At 35.2% G+C, this 22,500-nt stretch overlaps 2 protein-coding genes and 1 long non-coding RNA gene across 3 annotated transcripts; 2 read left to right on the top strand and 1 right to left on the bottom strand.

Annotated features, from left to right (window-relative positions):
• The first annotated feature begins 9,173 nt into the window (after positions 1-9,173).
• LOC137657127 (uncharacterized) lies at positions 9,174-10,222 on the top strand. The gene is made up of 2 exons (XR_011047118.1): positions 9,174-9,711; positions 10,049-10,222. It is a non-coding gene; the product is annotated as an uncharacterized lncRNA (long non-coding RNA).
• A 1,593-nt stretch (positions 10,223-11,815) lies between these two features.
• On the bottom strand, positions 11,816-13,730 carry LOC137657416 (uncharacterized). Its single transcript, XM_068391751.1, has 2 exons — positions 12,501-13,730; positions 11,816-12,343 (listed from the first exon to the last, which is right to left on the bottom strand). Exons 1-2 carry the CDS (start codon positions 13,728-13,730, stop codon positions 11,816-11,818), a joined length of 1,758 nt encoding a protein of 585 aa, XP_068247852.1.
• Positions 13,731-14,320: 590 nt separating this feature from the next.
• LOC137657415 (uncharacterized) lies at positions 14,321-19,705 on the top strand. Its single transcript, XM_068391750.1, has 5 exons — positions 14,321-14,331; positions 14,462-17,670; positions 17,834-18,223; positions 18,428-18,639; positions 18,761-19,705. The coding sequence occupies exons 1-5, from the start codon at positions 14,321-14,323 to the stop codon at positions 19,703-19,705; spliced, it is 4,767 nt and encodes a 1,588-aa protein (XP_068247851.1).
• Positions 19,706-22,500: the final 2,795 nt, after the last annotated feature.

The following is a 22,500-nucleotide window of genomic DNA, read 5'->3' as shown; positions in this document are numbered from 1 at the left end:
TATGTAAGTGTGTTTTTGGTAGCTCAAGTCCAACTGATTTCCGCCCAATTTCCATAACTCCCATATTATCTAAAATTTTATAACGTCTTTTGGCAAAACGGCTTAATAGGTTTGCTGAAGATAATCATCTGTTCCCATAAAGGCCTTGGACCATGTGATGCCCTTCTTACAGTATCCAATACTGTACAGAAATCCCTTGATTGTGGTCAGGAAGTTCGTATGATTAGCGTTGATTTTAGTGCGGCCTTTGACAGTGTTGATCTTGATACCCTTGTTTTCAAACTCAACCACTTGGGAGTGGGTGGGTCTTTTCTTAGCATCATTATCGAATACTGAAGTACTAGATGACAAAAAGTTGTTTGTTGTTGATGGGCACCATAGTGAGTATAGGAATGTGATATCTGGTGTTCCTCAGGGTAGTGTTCTTGGTCCATTACTTTTCATACTATATACACATGACGTGGTTTGGTTTGAAAAAGAAGCTTGTTGCATATGCATATGAAGCTACTCTTTTTGCATCATTTCCTTATCCTGAATGTAGATCTGGAGTTGCTAAATCCCTGAATAGAGAGCTAGCTAAAATTAGTGCATGATGCAAAGCATGAGGTATGAATTTGAATCCTAACAAAATTCAAAGTATGATTGTAAGTAGGTCAAGGACCGTGGCTCCTCAACATCTGGATCTCAGCACTGATAATGTTTGTTTAACTTTGTATGACTCTTTCAAAATTTCAGGTGTGATTCTCGATAGCAGATTTACTTTTGAGAAACACATCAGTTTTGTGTATTTTCAATTGTACAAAAAATTGTCTTATTGAGAAAGACTTTCAAAATTTTTGGAGATCAATCTATTCTGAAGAAATGTTTGAATTCTTTCATTTTATCTTATTTGGAGTATTGTTCTTCTGTCTGGTCTTCAGTTTCTGATTCTCATCTAAATTTGATGGACAGGAATTTATGGTTTATTAAATTTCTTATTGCTGATCTAGCCATTAATCTCTGGCACCGTTGTTCAATTAGTTCATTACGCATGTTGCATAAGATTTTTTTTATTTATTCATTTTTTTTTTAAATTCTGAACATCCTTCACATTCAAATATTCCAAGACAGTGTCATCCTTTTCGTAATACTAGGTATGCCGTAATTCTAATAGTCAGGCCTTCTCCATCATAAGGCTCAATACTACACAGTACTCTAGAAGTTTTATTACAGCTGGGACCAAGTTGTGGAATGATCTTCCTAATCGGGTAATTGAATCAATAGAACTTCAAAAGTTCAAACTGGCAGCTTATGTTTTTATGTTGAACAGGCTTGCATAAGTCCTTTTATAGTTTAAATATCAAATGTCTGTTTTAATGTTGTTAATGTTTTAAAAATAATTTACTTGAATTTTTCATTACTTCTTTTATCGTTTTTTTATTTCCTGATCTTTTTTCCTCACTGAGCGATTTTTCCCTGTTATCGACCGTGGGCTTATAACATCTCGCTTTTCCAACTAGTTTTATAGCTTAGCTAATAATAATAATAATAATAATAATAATAATAATAATAATAATAATAATAATAATAATAATAATAATAATAATAATAATAATAATAATAATAATAATAAAAAAGTGGATAGCCCATGAGCTCTATTTTGATTATCACCTTAGCCAATGAGGTTATATGCTCGAGTCAGATTATTCATCTATTTATTTATTTATTTATTTACTTATTTATTTATTTATTTGTTTATTTATGTATTTATTTATTTATTTGTCTGTTTGACTGTAGACAAGATTACATTAAAACTTCTCAACAAGTTTCGACGAATTTTTCACCACCGATAGATCTTAGGTAGTGGCACCGCCACCATTAAATTTTGGATTTCCATTTTCCATAATTTTAGAGATTACGTAAAAAAGTTACAATGGATTTCCCCTGAATTTTATCAATGGATATAAATTATCCATCGGAAGAAACTGTGAAATTTCAGAGGTAATACGGATCAAGATCACGATTACAGATCAACATTGCACTTGACACCATCTATAGAACGATCAGCAAAGGAAAACGGAAGGCGTTGTCCGTAGACTTTAGCAAAATTTTGGCAACCTTTCATTGGTGGCTGTGAGAAATCTTGGATTGCTCATGTTATTATTATTATTATTATTATTATTATTATTATTATTATTATTATTATTATTATTATTATTATTATTATTATTATTATCAGGAGTGCTGGTAGAAGTCTCAGAATCAGTGTTATTTTCATTATTCCTAGCTAAGCTACAGCCCTAGTAAGAAAAGCAAGATGGTATAAGCACAAGGGCTCCGTCAGAGGAAAATAGTTCAGTGAAGGAAGGAAATAAGGATATAAATAAATATTATGAGAAATATTGAACAATTAAGAATAAAATATTTTAGAAATAGTAACAAAATCAAATTAGATATTTCACAAATAAAGTATAAAAAGACTTATGTCAGCCTGTTCAACATAAAAAATATTTGCTGCTAGTTTGAGGTTTTGATGTTCAACCATTTAGGAAGATTTTTCCACAACTTGGTCACGGCTGGAATGAAAATTCTAGAGTACTGTTTAGTGTTGAGCCCAGTATTACGAACATGATTGAACTGCTCAGGAAGATCAGAATATAAAGGATGATCTGAATTATAAAAAATTTTATGCAACATGTATAACAAATTAATTGAACGACGGTGCCCTAGAATAAAATCTTGATTAGAATTAAAAAATTTACTTGACCGATAGATCTTGTCAAAAGAATTGAGATGAGAATCAGGACCGGACCGGAGAACAATACTCGAAGCAAGGTAGAATGAAAGAGTTAAAACACTTCTTCAGAATAGATTGATCACCGGAAATCTTAAAATATTCTCAATAAACACTTTTTTGTGCAATTGAAAAAGACACAGACCTAATGCGTTTCTCAGAAGTAAATTTTGCTGCCGAGAATCACACCTAAAACTCTAAGAGAGTCATACACTTAAAGAAATATAATCAAAGGCATCTGATCTTGGTAAAGGGGATACCATTTAGAAAGACCTGGACTTACTTCTTGCTGTTTGGGGTTGCCATACTTTGAAACGCACATTACACAACATAACCGTTGCCTTGCTTCCATAGCAAGCAGCAATAAATGAAACACTTAGTGGTAACAGTGCGCTTATTTCTGTTTTGGGGTTCCCTAACATCAGTGGAAGATTTCCTTTGTCAAGTGCTTTCGTAGCTTTCACTTTCCCTACACCATACAGTGTACTTAATGTATAACAGCCAGTAAGTGCATGGGAAAGCATAAAGTATTTGGCTATCTCCATGTGTTTTCTAGCTGTTCTACTAATATCTACAATAGTGCGTTTCAAACTAGTGGGAATCATGAATACATCATTTTGGAGAACCAGAAGTGCATATAAATGCAGTAACAATATTAACATATCTATGTCATCACTTACTACAAATATATTATTTGCATCCTGCTTTGTTATATGCATTACTTGGTTGTCAATAAATACATCAGCTTCTTCATAAATTATAGTCAAATCCTTCCTTCTTGTATGTATGCCATTAGGGATTTCAATTTGGAACTAGATCTAATCCAGTAATGACAATTCTATTCTGAGAGATCTGACCTTGGAAGCTTTTAACTAGTTTTTCACAAATGATATCGATAATTTGAACTATGTTGTCCACTACTGTGAGTGATACTAAATATAATGGAAGTGATAATTGTGCAGTGAGATGGAAAGGATCACTGCCTTGAACAGATGATCTCTAGCTTCAAGTGCATCCCCTGGGGCTGTATGGGTATTATCGGTTAAAAATGAGATAGACGTCTCATTCCAGGAGCTTATTTTTAATGTATGCCTCTACCACTAGTACAAGGTCTTTAACTGTACATGAAAATGGCCCGTGTATTGCCCAGGGCATTGCACAGCCATCAACAATAGCAACATCAGGTTTCGGAATGATTCGGGATGATTGGTCAACTTCCAGAATTTTTTCTAGCTCTGATTTTGATGTTGCTGGGTGGAGACTGCCATCATCAATGAAGAGGGGAGTTGGAATAGGTGCAAGCTCATGAGCAAAGAGATCTTGCTAACTGAAATACATAGAATCCATAATCCCAAGTGTCCTATTGAAAATCACTTTTATATCTAATGTTACATCTGAGCTTAACTTGATGTGTTTCTTTTTTGTTGATATGGTGGTCAAAGGACTGCTAATAGTGTCATAAAAGCCTTCAGGTAATTTAGCCTTATAGTTTTCGATACATTCACAATCTAATTGGTCATATGTCCTGTAGCATTATTAGTTATATGAGAGAGTTGACCCAGATGATTGAAAGGATGAGCGCATTGCTGACACTTTTGATGGAATTTTTCTCTGTCAGATGCAACAGTCTTTATTTTTCCAGGCGATTCCTTTTTATGATGGCGCACAAAATGAGAAATGTTATCCCTCATAGCTACAATGTCATGGGTAAGCAAACTGCAGGAGTGAAGGCTGAGAGCCCATCTTTGGGTTGCATTATTATTCAATGTAATTCCAGTCAAACCACCTTGACTGTGACCATAACGCATGAATGTTGACTCAATGTACATGTCACACCATGTTGAGTTTGATGCACCAGCTACATGCCTCATGGAATGATGGACCTACTGGAACATGTGAGACTCATCAGATGGAAGAGATTCCCTGGAATAGAGATAACAAAGACCATATCTCGCATAGTTCACATAGCCAGATGCAAAGAAATGTGGCATCATCTTGCTCATTGCCCAAAGGTAAAGGGGCAGGTGTGAATTACGTTCAGCACGAGTGATGGCCATTTTGAGTGAAGGACGTATGAAACAATTTATCCAAATCTTTGCAGTAACACTTTGGTTTTACACACTCACCAAAAATGCATTAAGGTCATCAAAAAAATACAAGAATCCTCTATATATATATATATATATATATATATATATATATATATATATATATATATATATATATATATATATATATATATATATATATATACACACACATACTCACATATATAAGTACTGTCGGTCATAGTATACTTCGTATACAGCCGGACAACCACCGAATACAGTACTTCATGGCAGACGTACGTATTAATAGAATACTTGTTATGTTAGTCTTTATTAGTTACGCATGTCCTTAAGATTTACCTAAGCAGGTTCCCGTTTTGAGGACGTGTGTCTTGTCAAATAGGCCCGACCATGTCCGGTGAACATTGCAGTGTCTCCTATGATTCAAAAATTCTCTTCAATAAGTCTTTGACCATTTTCTTAATAATCTTGAAATATTTATTTCGTGTGTTTTTTAGTACTGTCAGTATGTAATTACTTTAACACCTTCATTTAATAAGGAATACCTTGGCAAACATAATGGATACAGATATGAAAACGATGCAAAAAGTATATATTGCTGTGACTATAATAAAAAGCATCAAATGATTTCAAAAAGATGAAAGTTACACTGACCCAATTTTCATTTTGAGACATTCTGTAGAGCAATGCCTAGAATATATAAGTCCACTTTTGATGACATTTGTGGACTAAGGAAAAGCCTTTGATAGTGTACACCAGCCAGTTTTGTCGAAAGTCTTGCATTATTATGGAAATCCTCTAATATATGGGATTTTGATTAAGTCAGTTCTTGACCAGAGCAATGGCAAAGTTAATGTTGTGGAATGTTATTGAATGAATTTCCAGCAGAGTACTCGAATGGAACGTGTTGTCATCTCTGTTGTTCATTCTTCTCATGGATTTTGTAATACGAAGAATAATTGAAGATGGTGGAGAAAGATTGGAATGGATTGGTGATAGGAATTTAGCCGACCTATAGTATGCTGAAGATGGTGTCCTTGTTAGCAGAACACCACTAGATTTGCAATGCTTGCGTACCAGAATGCATGAAATATCACACGAAGTTGGGCTGAAGATAAATAGAAGAAACACAGTTGATGAGAACGGAGTAGGGAATGGAAGATGGAATACCTTAGGAAAGAGAGAGAATTAATAAGGTAGAATCATTCAAGTATTTAGGAACTTTCAGAAAATGGCTAGGTTAAGTGAAATTTCCAAATCAAATTGCCCAAAATTAAATATAAAAATCAGACTATATATCACTTAAGTGATATTGGTGTTACTATATGGACATGAGTCACGGTATGATAATAAAACAATCTCCAATAGATTTAGTAAATTTGAGAACTAATCCCTCAAAAGGTTATCAGGAGATTACCATACGTGGATGAGATCATGATAAGGGGTAGATGGAGATGGTTTGGGCGTGCTCTTCGCATTCCCCAAACGAGAATAGTTCACCAAACGTTCAGCTGGGCTCCACAATGCACTAAAAGAGTTGGAAGACCCAAGCCTACATGGCTGAGGACGATGAAGCATGAAGTAGGAGATGATGAACGGAGAAGTATTGAATTAAAAGCTGAACATAGAGACGAATGGTGAAATCTAACCGGGGCCCTTTCTGTCAATAGGCGTAGGAGAAGATGATATATATATATATATATATATATATATATATATATATATATATATATATATATATATATATATATGTGTGTGTGTATATATATATATATATATATATATATATATATATATATATATATATATATATATATATATATATGTATATATATATATATATATATTTATATATATATATATATATATATATATATATATATATATATATATATATATATGTGTGTGTGTGTGTGTGTGTGTGTATGTGTGTGTGTGTGTGTGTGTGTTTATGTATAACACGTATAACCATCCTAGACACGAAGGAATCGTGGAAGAGTCTGCCCAAAGCGTTACTTTTCAGGTATTTCCCTGTCGGAAAACTTAGATCTTTTAAGCATTCATACATTTGAAGGGACGAAGAGCGTCTCTTGTCTCTTTTTATCAAAACTTTACACTTGTTAAGGTTTGCCTTCATAGTGATCATGAGACATAAATATGTATCAATGATATATAAGAGTAAAGCATTGTTACAAAAATATCTCATCTCTCAAAGTTAGGTGCAGCAAGCAACACAAATACGAATAAAGAAGATTGCAGCCGTTGGATGTAAGAGAAGCTGTTGAATGTAACAAAAAAGCCAAATGTAATACCAAAAAAATTGAATTTATAAAAGAGGGCGTTGGATGTGACACAAAAGACGTTGAATATATAAAAAGGCCGTTGAATGTAACATGAATGCCGTTGAATGTATCACAGAAGCCGTTGAATATAACACATACTAATCTCAACTCTACTTTCATTACCATTATGATATTGTCCATATTAATGCCAATGAAAACCCTATTGACAAAAGTCGTTAAATTTGAATATACAATTTTCCCTCTTATGTGAGTCTTTGTGGCCCTATAGATACGTAAGGTGTTTGCTATGTAAAGTTAGTTATTCGGGAGCTTGTTATATATTCATGCCTCCTTAATTCTCTTCACGCTCTCCATAATTCTGCAATACTATTTTCTGTTTTATCTTGGTGTTGAAAAAGACACCATTTATATTCAAAGGAGAAAAACAATATTTTTTTCTCTCTTGAATTTGGAATATTTGGTAAAAATTTGCATGTATTTTGTAGAAAATATTTTCGATCTATTTTTATATTCCTTTTGTTGAGAGGGAATACATCGTAGTATACTAAAACAAAGTAAAATATACTTTCTGTTTATAAATAATACGTTTCAATGCGGATGCTTAATTTTTTTTTTACTGAATAGGGGGAAAATCATAACTTGGTTTATCTATTGACATTTTAGAAATGGGTATTAATTTCAACCAATTAATGAACATACTGTGCTCATTTCCCAGAAACTTACACAACAGTTTTATACTTATACACGATTATTCACAAAACTGAACACCAGATAGGAGAACAATACTCGAAGCAAGGTAGAATGAAAGAATTAATACACTTCTTCAGAATAGATTGATCAACGAAAATCTTATAAGATTCTCAATAAGCAAATTTTTTGTGCAATTGAAAAAGACACAGACCTAATGCGTTTCTCAGAAGTAAATTTGCTGTCGAGAATCACACCTAAAACTTTAAGAGAGTCATACAGTTAAAGACACTTTATCAATGTTCAGATCCGGATGTTGATGATCCACTGTGCACGTCGCACAGGCAGTTCAAAGGCATGTGAACTTAGTGGAAGGGATGAGATTTTGAAGAGACCTGGACTTGCTTCTTGCTGTTTTGATTTGCCATACTTTGAAAAGCACATTTCACAACCTACCCATCGCCTTGTTTCCATAGCAAGCAGCAATAAATGGAACACTTTATGTTAAAAGTTTATTTCTGTTTCGGGGTTCCCTAACATCAGTGGAAGATTTCCTTTGTCAAGTGCTTCCATAGCTTTCACTTTCCCTACACCATAAAGTGAACTTACTGTATAACAGCCAGTAAGTGTCTGGGAAAGCATAAAGTATTTGGCTATCGCCATGTGTTTTCTAGCTGTTGTACCAATATCTACAGCAGTACGTTTCAAAATAGTGGGGATCAGGGAAACATCATTCTGGAGACTCATAAGTGCATATAAATGCAGCAGAAAGATGAAGACATCTGTGCCATCACCCACAACAAATATAGTATTTGCCCCTTGCTTTTCTACATGTATTGCCTGGTTGGCAATAATTACATCAGCTTCTTCATTCATTATAGTCAAATCCTTCCTGCGTGTATGTATGCCATCAAGGAGTTTATTTCGGACTAGATCTAATCCTGTAATGGCAATTCTATTCTGAGAGATCTGACCTTGGAAGCTTTCAACTAGTTTTTCACAAATGACATCGATAATTTGAACTTCGTTATCCACTACTGTGAGCGATACTGATTCTGATGGACGTGATGATTGTGCAGTGAGATGGAAACGATCACTGCCTTGAACAGATGATCTCTAGCTTCGAGTGCATCCCCTGGGCCTGTATGGATAATATCGTTTAAAAATGAGATGGGCGTCAAATTCCAGTAGCTTCTTTTGGATGCATGCCTCTACCAAAAGTACAAGGTCTTTAACTGTGTCTGAAATTGACCAGTGTATTGTCCAGGGCATTGCACACCCATCAAAAATATCAACATCAGGTTCTGGCAGGATTTGAAATGATTCATCTACTGTGGAAAATGAAAAGGAATTTCATTTTTTATTTGCATATTAATTAAATACTTCCATTACTTAGGTGTGAAAATGAAAATTGCTTTATATTTATTTAATTTGCCAAATACACAATTCGTGATCTGTTATTTTAGAGGAATCTAAACTGAGCTTGTTGTCACAGTTACTTACAATCTAGTTCGCTAGTAAACTACCGAGATCACCAATTGAGTGTTTACATTTAAGAAAACAGAAGTCTGTTCCAGTTCTTTTGTTCTGGTAGATCAGTTCAACGTGAGGCAGAGTGGAGAGAGGTTTGTCGATCCATCATTATACATATATCCGGCCGATCAACGATCCTATGGTTTTATCCGGGAATTATCTTCGCTCTGGATTTGGATTTTTTTAACCTCATGAACTCAAAGTAATATATAAGTGCGACATCGATGGGGCTCATGGAGACGGCAACCGGGTATTGTTCCGTATATCGGAAGTTTGAACCCCTGAGACTACCACACCACCTCGTCCATTAAAGTGTAGCTTTATTCCTGCCGGGCTGATATAAGATGTGAGTAACTTGGTGATTATGCACGCTCAGTATGCTTTAATTTATAACAGTTAACAATTCCAATCATGAATTGTTGCAGCCAGCGTGTCTGCTATTAATATTTAATATAATTTGACCTTGAACATTTTAAATTACTGTATTTGGTGTATTTTATCAACTTTAAACGCAATTTTCACTGTTTCACCTTTAATATTAATTCGAGTAGATTATTGTGCTTGGCTTGTTATTTGTCAAGTTGTTTTCTTTATATAGCTCGAACTTTCTTAAGGGTAATTTTTTGCGTTGGGTTAGATGCTGTTTTATATCCTTTTACAGTGTATTGTTTCATAAATTTCAGGTCAGTGTTGAATAAAGGGATATACGGTGAAGAGAATATTACTGCATACGACCACTTGGTAATTTGAGTGGTTGAATATTCTCGAGGACTTCGGAACGGCAACTCAGCTTACTGCTTTCCATTATTTAACTATGTAAACGATCAGATGTATTGTTAAATATAGTCATTTTAGAACTATATATTTTATTATATCCCAGAAGTTTATTCAAATGGCGCCCCCGGGTGGGCGCGCTGGAAAGCTGCTGTTGCCGTTTCCGTGGCCTCATTCGGTGTCGTAACTTGCTAATTGGATTATTTTTCTCATTACGAATTGTTTGGTGAATTATTGGTATTTCATTTAAGGTGGTAATAATCTTTCATTTTACTGCGCGTTGTTTCGTGTTTAGTTTTATTGCTTGTTTGACAATTTCGTAATGCATTCGATTATATACGTGCGATATTGTTAGTTATTACCGGCCGTGCTGTGGTTTTAGTTTTGCTTGTTTGGCAATTTCTTTATACATTCGATTATTTACGGGCGATATTGTTAGTTATTACCGGCCGTGCTGTGATTTGTTTAGCATTCGTGATTTTTTTTAAGTATATATTTGTAACATTTATTTCTTTGTGAGCAGTATCTGTGTTTTGTGCCAAAATGTCTCATAAACTTAAATATCACATTAGTTCACGAGGGAATTTTAGAGGACAAGTGAATATTATTTTTAATGACATTTCAAGTTTGTCTGGTAAATCGGAAGATGAAAGAAAGATTCTTGAAATCAAATTAAACCGAGTTAAAGATGAACTTTCCAGATTGGATGTTATCATTAGAGATTTGAAATGGGAAGATAATGCTTCGGACGAAGCCAAAGCTGTTGCTGAGAACGAAAGGGAAATTACTGAGAGTAGTTCTTATGATGACAAAATAAATCGGTGTTTGTATAATTTAACCAAAGTTTCTGTATCACAATCGCCATGTTGTAATAGTGGTAGGCTTAAAAGTCCTGAGGCTCCTTTGCCTACGTTCTGTAGCCAAGATGGTGAAGATTTGACAAAGTTTTTAAGTCAGTTTGAAGATGTTGTACAGCGGTATAATTATTCGAATTACGGTCATTTCGCCCACATGTCAATTCGCCCACAGGTCAATTCGCCCACAGGTCAATTCGCCCACAAGTCAATTCGCCCACATATAAGAGTCAATTCGCCCACATATATTTAAAAAAAGAAATCCCATATAAAGAATTCCGTTCAATTTGTTGATATATTGTGCAAACGTACTCCTCAGCCTAATATTATGGTGAGCTTTGATGTAAGAAGTTTATTTACTTGTGTACCTATTAATGATGTCTTGGAAATTAAGGAAAGCTATGATGTTGATTCGATTCTCACTAACCTCAGTGCTCATTTTTATCATGTTATGTAACTAAGTGTAATTGCTACTTATTATATTATTATTATTTTTTTTAACCACCTCACTGTTTTGTTTTGTTTACTCTTGTAAAATTCTTTTCTATTAAATCGCCCTCGTCAACTTTTCTTAAAAGACAGTTACATAAATGTAGCCTAATATTCAGAAAGTAATAACCAAACAGTTGTTACAAAGAGTTAAAAAAAAAAACTGATTAAAAGACAGTTACATACATGTAATATTCAGATAGTGACAAATAATTAAAGAAACTTTTATTAAAATATAGCTACATATATATGCAAGATTAAAAGAATAGTGTCAAAGAATTAAAAAGAATTTTTAAAAAAAAACAGCTACAGTACATACTGTACATGCAAGTTTCAACTGCGCACTGGGCCATTGAGATAAGCACACGCTTTTAGCAACTGATATGCAGATCTCTCACCCCTCATGTGTTCCTCCCAAAGAGTAAATATTTTACCCTGCAAGTCCCTATATTTTTTCCGCTGAATCCTTCGTAGCTTTTTTTCGGATACTAGCCTTATGTAGACGGATGTCAATTTAGCCTCTTTGTGGAGAAGGCTTACGAGGAGGTAAAACTGGAGGTTACATCTACCTGCAGCATGTTTGTTGAGGCGATTGTGCCAGCCTTCAATATCATTATTAGTACGGATTGACTGATAGAAAATACTCCAGCTAGAAGTTGGCCATAAGGAGTTGTGGATCCATGTTCTTGATATATACTGCATTATAGTTTGTAATTGGGCTGTGGCAGCTTGACGTGAGAGACGTTCAAACACGGGACCTATATCTGCCTCAGGCAGAAATGGAAGGGCCATCACTTTCCGCAAGTATTTGTATGTCCCGTCATCATGTTTGTAAGCATGCTGGAGACCAACCTCTTGAACCTATACGTAAGTATTTCAGAACAAAGAAATTAGACATTGTATTGTACACAAGAAAAAAAATCTGGTCACATTATGGTGATACAATTTGTTTTAAAACTACTATTCGACAGGTATATATAAAAAAAAAATCTGTAGGCAATTAGCTAAATTGACTAACCTTTCTCCATACAGCTTGCGTCCAATGGAATACGCATCCCTTGACCTTGGCATTAGGCAAAACCTCAGGCAAGACTTTCCACATTGCTTTCTCATAGTCGATTGTTATGTGTTTAACAGAAGGCTCATTTGGTAGACTAGTTAAAACTTCGTGGAAAACTTTTCTGTAGTCACTCTTCTTTCTCCCAGACATAATGACAAATAGTAAGGGGACTTGTTTTGCATAGTCGTCTGCCCTCACAAAAGCATTGACTGTCATCAGCTGTGTAAAAGGGTGCCTGCATAGCTTAAACGTGCTGTCAATGTACCATGACTTTGCCCTTGTTAGATGTTTTATTTGTTCTGTTGTTGCAAATATCAAATGGCGGCGTTCACGAACTGATACGTCAGCTATAAGAAAGTCGTCAGGAATGTGATTTACATCTACCTCAAAATTCAGGTTTTTGGGTTCTGTCGGTCTTAAAATTTGTCTTTGTCTGTTTGCTGTTCTTGCCAAGTGCTCTGGCTTAGGCAGACTAGGACATGGTGCATTTCCTATCTCTTGTAGCAACACATCATCCACTATAGCAGATGCTGGTTTAAACAGATCTTGTGCTGCCAGTTTCTTTACCTGTAATGTTACTTTAGTGACAATATCAGAGCCAGTTGATGGTGAATGGTTGTGCAACACGTTGTTCTTTACATATTTTCCATTTCTCTGCGTTACTAGTGCCTTGCATGGGTTACTTTTAGGGCGATTAGTACATTGCCAGTAAGTTACATTGGATCGCTGCATTTTTTTGTTGTAAGTGTACCCATGACTGTCAACGAGCTTATCTCTACCACGCTGTGTGCCCTTCTCAAAGAGCTGGAATGTAAATTCACCTTCTGACTGCAGTTCAACATCTTGTATGGCTGGGTCGTCAAGTGAATCCTCTAGTTCCATTGGCAAGTCAGGTGGGTCATCAACTGAAGACTCTTGTTCAACTGCAGGGATGTGTGGTTCGTGTTCCATGTCAGGGGTGGATGGGTCGTCCACTGGATGGGAGGTTGGTTCGTCAGTGAAGGTACAATTATTACAATTCCAATCAATGGAATTACCGGATTTCACAGCTGCCCAGTAATCAGCACGAGATACGCCAGTATTGCATTTCCTGTGTTGCCACCTCCCACACATGTCGCACTGCAGACCTTCTTGCCTTGCCCTTACAGGTACGAGGCACTGAATACAATCGTCTGTGCAGTCTACCATCTTGCCAGGAACTGTTTTAATTCTATGGTCATGGCCAATTACAATACATAGGTAATGAACCACCAAACAAGTCAGATAATTTAACTGAACTAATGAACCCTCCTTTCCTCCACACACACACACACACATACACACTTCCATAGACTTTGTAAATAGTTTCATATGAATTAAGTTACGTAGCTTGTTAAGAGCCAGTTGTAGTTTAGATTCAGTAAACTTTAAATAGGCCTATTCCCCCAAATGTATATTTTCACTCTGACTGCCTTACTAAAAAAACATTTATTATTATTATTATTATTATTATTATTATTATTATTATTATTATTATTATTATCATTATTATTATCATTATTATTATTATAATGCACACGCAGTTGTTGTTGTTGTTATTATTATCATTATCACCATTATCATTATTATCATTATAATGCACACGCACACACACTCTATTCCTTATCTTCCACCTCCTACCTCCCTCCCTCTCACCCCCCTCTCTTCTTCCTCCCTGCCAACTAGTTGCGTTTACCTAAAGTGACATACTAGAGCTATTATCGTACTTGTGGGCGAGATGACTTAACAGTGTGGGCGAAATGACTCCACGGTGTGGGCGAAATGACCTGTGGGCGAAATGACTCCACAGTGTGGCGAAATGGCATGTGGGCGAAATGACCGGATACCAATTATTCAGACTTTGACAAGTTTTTGCTATTAAAACAGCAAATTTCCGGTAGAGCGTCACATTTGATTAATTCATTGGATAGTGTACAACAGTCTTATACTATTGCAAAGGATTTACTCTTACAAGCACTTGCGTCTCCTTCAGTTCGTAAGTTTAATGTATTGCAGCGTTTGACAGAGTTGAAGTTGGATTTTTCATCTGATCCATTTGAGTATATTGGTAATATTAATTCTATACAAGACTCTATTAAAAGTTTGAGTATCTCTGTTGATGACGTAGTACAGTATTTTTCATGGAAGGGACTAAACAAAAAATTTCAAGATCAGCTTGTGCAAATTACAAATGAAACTAACCCTTCTTTGGATCAGATAAAGAGCAAGTTCTTTGAGGCGAGTGAGAGATATATGGAAATACAGAAACGAGTTGATTATAGATCCAAACACAGACCATGTCCCTCTAATTCAGCTGTTGGTTTAGCAGCCAAAGTAGATTGTCAATCAACCCCCACCACAAGTTTAGCATCTAACGTAAAGTTACGGAAAGATAATGCTAATGTATTCAAACATTGTTCTCTTTGTGATAATGGTAACCATCCAGTTCATAAATGTAGTAAATATCCGGACCCTAAATCAAAGCTCGATAGGCTGAAGAAACTTAAAGCTTGTATAAAATGTGCCCGGTTGGATCACTCTTCAGATAAGTGCAATTTCTATTTTGCCAGACGTTGTTTTTGTGGTTCTTTTCATTTCACGTTTTTGTGTTTGAGTAATATAAGGAAAGAACACACAAATGATAGTAATGGTTTGGCAAAGAAGGGTAAAGATAAGCCTCCAAAGTCAGATAAGGTAGAAGTAAAAGATAAGAGTTCGAGTATAACTTTTGCTGAAGCCTCAAGGGATGTTATGATGGTAAATGATTGTAGTCTTGCAATTCTACCCACCTTTTCTTGTGACCTTCTTAATGGAAATCGCATCCGTTGTTTGCGAGATGGGGGATGTCAATCAAATTTCATAACTGAAGAGTGTGCTGTTAGGGAAAATTTACCAATTGTTAAATCAAATATTACGTTAAGAGTAAATGGATTTAATTCTTCCCGATTGTACAATACGTGTTCTTATAAAGTGTCTATGATGATTGGGGACAGATTATGTGAATTGGAGGCTATGAGTGTACCATCCATTAAAACATGTTTAAAACTACCTGGTTTGACATCTGTTGTTCAGGGTTTTATTGAAAAGGGCTATACTGTTGCTGATAAATATCTGTTGAATGGAAAGGATGAAATTATGGACGTAGATTTCATCTTAGGGTCGAATTCTGCATATTGCCTTAAGGAAAATACTGTTCTTTTTGGTGACTTAGAGGGTAATATACCTTCTGTGTACTCGGTAACTCCGTTGGGTATTATGCTCATAGGAAATCTGGATCAAATGAGTCATAATTTGATACATTTGAAGAATTGTCAGGACACTGTTGCCCATATTTCATGCTCTAATATTTTATCTATAGTATGTGAAGAAGTTGAGGACATGGGTAATGTCTGCAATGCTTCCCTGACAAACAGTTATACGGAAGTTGGAGCTAATTTTGCGGTACTTGATCATAATGGAGAAATTATAGACACTGAATTTGAGAGAGCCAGCAAAGAAGTTCTCGACAACTTATGTTTGAAAACATTGAATTTTGATGATGTTAATATTCCAGAAGATTATGTCGAGAACAATGATAAAATTGTTGACTATGTTCTCAGTAACACAACTCGGAATGCTGACGGCAGACTAGTTATGCCCTTAATTTGGAATAATAAAGTAAAACATTTATTGGGCAAAAATCGTCATTTGGCAACTCAAATTTTGAAGTCTAATTTAAAGAAATTCACCATAAAGAATCCTGATTACTTAAATATGATGGATCAATATTTCAAAGAACAACAGGAGTTAGGCATCATAGAAAGAATAGAGAATTTGGAACAGTTTTTGTTGGAGAATCCTTGTCACAGTTTCATGGGTCACCTGGGAGTTTTCAAGCTTGAGAGAGAGACTACAAAATGTCGGGTGGTCTTTTTGTCTAACCTTAGTGAAAGAGATCCCTCTCAGAAAGTTACACTAAGTCACAATCAAGCCATGTTGAGTGGACCTTGCATCAATCAAAAGATAACCACTGCTCTTTTGAACTTACGCTTTGATACTAAATTGCTATGTTTTGATGTAAAGAAAGCTTTTCTAAATATTTGCTTGACCCCTTTGGATTCAAACAAGCTGCTATTTTTGTGGTTCAAAAATATGGCTCGGAAAGATTATACTCTTGTTGGATATAGAAATTTGAGATTGCCCTTTGGCTTAGTTTGCTCACCTTGTTTGCTTTTGCTTGGTCTGTACAAAATCCTTATGATTGATACTGATATGGATTCTAAAGAAATTAAGGAACTTAAGAGACACATCTACTCCCTAATCTATATGGATAATGGTAGCATCACCTCCAATACTGCAGAAGAACTTCAGTGGGCATTTGATAATCTTAAAAACATATTTGAACCTTATAAATTTTTTCTGCAGCAGTTTGTCACTAACGATAAGGAACTACAGGATAAAATTGATGAAAATGAATCTAAGAAAACCTCAACAGAAGTTAAGCTTTTGGGAATGGTATGGAATCGTTTAGATGATACTTTAAGAACCCGACATTTGCAGTTGGATATTGGAGCAGATAATAAGAGGAAAGTATTAAAATCCATTGCTGCACACTATGATGTGTTTGGATTTACAGGACCAATTCTAAATAGAGCAAGATTGTTTTTGCACAAATTGCAGTGTGATGGCTCATTTGATTGGGATATGAAACTTGATGATAGCCTTTTGAGGGAATGGAAAAACATTTGTAGACAAGTCAATGCATCTCCTGAAATAAAGATTCAAAGGTTTGTGGGAAGAAGGAATAGTCAGTATAGATTGGTAGCCTTTACTGATAGCAGTAAAGATATATATGGTACTACTGTTTATATTCAAGAGATTGATTCTTTGGAAGTTAGTTTTGTACTTGCAAAAAACAGAATTGTCAACAAAGCGCTTTCAGCTAAGGGAATTCCTTCATTAGAATTTCAGTCTATTGTATTGGGCTCGGAAGTATTAATTGACCTTTATAAAGATCTGGTAGGCCCTGCTTGTGTTTCGCCATTAGATATAGTAGAATTGAAGCTATATTCTGACAGTCTAGTTTCTCTTGCTTGGATTAATTCTCATGTTCATAAGCTTGAGAAGCAAAGTAAAAAAAAGTATATTCATTCCTAATCGGTTGGAACACATAAGTAGACTTTGTGAAATTCATCCTATTATTTATGGATTTGTTACAGGTATTGAAAACCCAGCTGATCAAATTACCAGACCTGTTTCATATAGAACTCTTATAAAGTCTAATTATTTTTCAGGACCTAAATTTTTAAAAGTGTGTTCTAATATGGATATGCAGATCAGCAGAGATGATATTTTGAATATTCAGGTTCCAAATCCTTTGGCAAAACCTGACCTTTCAGCCCTGGAAGCACGCAACTATCAGGTCATGCATGGCACGTCTATAGCTAAAGTTAATGAGCATTTAATATCTCCACAGAAATATTCTGATTTCTACAAACTGGTTTCCGTGCATAGATTAGTTTTAAAGTTTGTTCACATTCTAAAAGGTAGACTGTATAAAAGGGATACAGTTAAATACGCTCATATGAAAGTAACCTCAACAAATTTGTATACAGAGGCTATTACTCAAATCCTGAAAGTTGACCAAGACATTCACTTTGCAGATGTGAAAAAGTATTTTTCAAGTAAGTTCAAGAATGTTGGGAATATCCCCAATCTAGTTAATCAACTTAATGTTTATCCTGATAGGACTGGTTTATTGAGAGTTAGGAGTAAATTTTCTCGTTGGAAATGTGATGAAAGTATCCGTTATCCCATATTGTTGTCAAAGCACAGTGAGCTTGTGAGATTGATAATTTTAAGTTTACATTGTGCATTATCCCATTCAGGTTGCTATGTAATTTTAACCGAATTAAGAAAGCAGTATTGGGTACCGCACTACTTCTCTGTTGTAAAACGTGTATTGAAGGAGTGTATTACTTGTCGCAAGGTGAAACAGAGAACTATTAAACTTAATCAATCACCATACAGAGAATTTAGACTGGAACCCCCTAACATTCCATTTAAATATATTTTTATTGATCACTTGGGATACTTTCAGGTAAAATATCAACAGAAGAAAATTAAGGTCTGGATTTTGTGCATCACTTGTTTATGGTCAAGAGCAATAAATTTGAAGATATGTTTTGATCTTAGTACTGTAGAATTCTTGAGCCTTCCAGATCCATACTTATGAATATGGCATTCCTGAATTGTGCTTATCAGATTTAGGTTCATCATTGGTAGCTGGAGCAAATATAATGACTGATTTCTTGAGGGATTCTGATACTCAAGAATATTTTGAAGAAAATAATGTGAAGTCTCCCACTTTTGAACAATATTTCAAGGGTTGTCATCCATTGGGAGGTTTAGTTGAAGTTTGTGTTAAAATGGTGAAGCAACTAATCCATGGCTCTATTAAAAATTACGTGTTGGAATACAGAGATTTTGAGTTCATTGTTGCTCAAACAATTTATCAAGTCAATCGTAGACCTGTGGCATTTTTTGAAGGATTGAGAGATGAAAGTGATGACTTTATTCCAGACCCGATAACTCCTGAAAGACTTATCTATGGTTATGATAGGATCTCTCTTAATCTTATCCCCTCTTTGCAGCCAGACCCAGAAATGGATTCTGAATGGATTGCAAATAAGGAGCCACTTTTGCACATTAAAGAGAGCTATAATAAATTGAAAAATGTACGGAAGGCTCTGACTGAAACCTATAATAATGAATTTTTGGCTCATTTAATGAAGCAAGCAGTCAACGTTAAGAGTAGGTACAAACCCGTTACGCATAAACAACTAAAACCAGGTGATATTGTATTGATAAAAAAAGAAAATTGTAAACCCTTTAATTATCCAATGGCGGTGGTGAAGGAGACTGTAATGAACACTATTGGGGAGACAACTAATGCAATTTTATTGAAAGGTAGAACTCGCGAATTAGTAAAGCGTCATGTAAGCTCTTTGATTCCAATTTTAAGTGTAAATGAAATGCATGTAAACTCTGATCAGTCTGGGAAATCTGTTATTATTGATGACTCTTTTCAGATTGTAAATAAGGTGCGACGGAAAGCCGCCATGGAAAGTGAAAGCAGAACTAAAAATATGCTTATTAATGAATAATTTAGTTCTGTGGAAATGTATATTTTGTATATATTTGGCTGGGTATTGCAGTAAAAATTTATTTACATTTTTGTGCTTAATTTTTGTAATAGTTCAATAACGTTGCTTTATTGAACCCTTCCCCTGGAGTGTGGAAAATGAAAAGGAATTTCATTTTTTATTTGCATATTAATTAAATACTTCCATTACTTAGGTGTGAAAATGAAAATTGCTTTATATTTATTTAATTTGCCAAATACACAATTCGTGATCTGTTATTTTAGAGGAATCTAAACTGAGCTTGTTGTCACAGTTACTTACAATCTAGTTCGCTAGTAAACTACCGAGATCACCAATTGAGTGTTTACATTTAAGAAAACAGAAGTCTGTTCCAGTTCTTTTGTTCTGGTAGATCAGTTCAACGTGAGGCAGAGTGGAGAGAGGTTTGTCGATCCATCATTATACATATATCCGGCCGATCAACGATCCTATGGTTTTATCCGGGAATTATCTTCGCTCTGGATTTGGATTTTTTTAACCTCATGAACTCAAAGTAATATATAAGTGCGACATCGATGGGGCTCATGGAGACGGCAACCGGGTATTGTTCCGTATATCGGAAGTTTGAACCCCTGAGACTACCACACCACCTCGTCCATTAAAGTGTAGCTTTATTCCTGCTGGGCTGATATAAGATGTGAGTAACTTGGTGATTATGCACGCTCAGTATGCTTTAATTTATAACAGTTAACAATTCCAATCATGAATTGTGGCAGCCAGCGTGTCTGCTATTAATATTTAATATAATTTGACCTTGAACATTTTAAATTACTGTATTTGGTGTATTTTATCAACTTTAAACGCAATTTTCACTGTTTCACCTTTAATATTAATTCGAGTAGATTATTGTGCTTGGCTTGTTATTTGTCAAGTTGTTTTCTTTATATAGCTCGAACTTTCTTAAGGGTAATTTTTTGCGTTGGGTTAGATGCTGTTTTATATCCTTTTACAGTGTATTGTTTCATAAATTTCAGGTCAGTGTTGAATAAAGGGATATACGGTGAAGAGAATATTACTGCATACGACCACTTGGTAATTTGAGTGGTTGAATATTCTCGAGGACTTCGGAACGGCAACTCAGCTTACTGCTTTCCATTATTTAACTATGTAAACGATCAGATGTATTGTTAAATATAGTCATTTTAGAACTATATATTTTATTATATCCCAGAAGTTTATTCAAATCTACTTCCAGAATATTTTTTCAGCTCTGATTTTGATGTTGCCGGGTGGAGACTGCCATCATCAGTGAAGAGGGAAGTTGGAATAGGTGCAAGCTCATGAGCTCCATAATTCCAAGTGTCCCATTGAAAATCACTCATGTATCTAATGTTACATCTGAGCCTAAATTGATGTGTTTCCTTTTTGTTGACATGGTGGTCATAGGACTGCTAATAGGGTCATAAAAGCCTTCAGGTAATTTAGCCTCATAGTTTTTCATACATTCACAACCTAAATGTAGTGGATTGTGAATATTGGCTGAAGAATTGGCCATGCGTCCTATAACAGTATTGAATAGGTCAGGGGCGTTACCCAGATGATTGAAAGGATGAGTGCATCGCTGAAACTTTTGCTGGAGTTTTTCTTTGTCAGATGCCTCAGTCTTTATTCGTCCAGGCATTTCCTCGCTGTGATGGAACAATAACTGGGAAATGTTATCCCTCATGACTACAAGTGAAACCCCCTTGACTGTGACCATAACCTTTGAATGTTAACTCAATGTACATATCAGACCATGTTGAGTTTGATGCACCAGCTACATGCCTCATGGTATGCTAGACCTGCTGGAACATTCGAAACACATCTGGTGGAAGAGATTCCATGGAATTTATATACCAAAGACCATATTTCTCATAGTTCACATAGCCAGATGCGAAGGCGTAAGGGGGGCAAGTCTGAATTACGTTCAGCATAAGTGAGGGCCATTATGATGAGTGTAAGATGTATGAAACTATTTATTCAAAGCTTTGTAGTAACACTTTGGTCGGACACATTCACCAGAAATGCATTAAGGTCATCAAAAGAATCCAAGTATCCTATGTATTTACAGAGTAGTTCTTCGGTAAGCAATCTAAATGCTGTGGCATATAATTTAAAAAATGTGGGGTTAAATTTAAAAAAAAAGTCTAAAAATGCATATTATATCTATGAGAATGAATTCTATGACCTTATTTATGTATAAAACAAGTTATTGTGAGTGGAAATTTGGGGAAAAATAACGATTTTGTGACATTTTCAAGTTTTGCAGCCATCTTGGATGACACCTTGAACTACTAAAATACTCTTAATGATGCCTCTGGGGCATCATGCATATTCTGACTGAACATGATTTACTTTATGAAAATCAACCATAACCTACTTGCGGGGTATTTTTCCAAGGTTCAGATTTTGGCTTCTGGAATACCGGGAACCGGTTCATACAAGAACCGCTACAGCCTTCAAATAAAAGAGATATGAGTGTCCTCTGGGATGTTGTTGGTTTGAGCCTGTCCATGGATGGCAAGATAATTCTGCCTTCCAGTCACATTCCAGAACAGTTTTGCTTTCGCTATATTATGTAATGAAGTGCTGGCTACGGGGGTAACAAAGGGAGGGATATTTGGTGTGAGTATATTCTAAATTTTAAATCACACATTCCCCAAAAAGTTCCTAACGCGTCCCGTCAGCTGGAATCTTTATATATATATATATATATATATATATATATATATATACATATACATATACATATACATATACATATACATATACATATA

The sequence above is a fragment of the Palaemon carinicauda genome, chromosome 18 (assembly GCF_036898095.1).
Source record: "Palaemon carinicauda isolate YSFRI2023 chromosome 18, ASM3689809v2, whole genome shotgun sequence".
Classification (NCBI taxonomy): domain Eukaryota; kingdom Metazoa; phylum Arthropoda; class Malacostraca; order Decapoda; family Palaemonidae; genus Palaemon; species Palaemon carinicauda.
The sequence above is the reverse complement of the archived record's forward strand: the minus strand, read 5'-3'. Positions and strand labels throughout refer to the sequence as shown.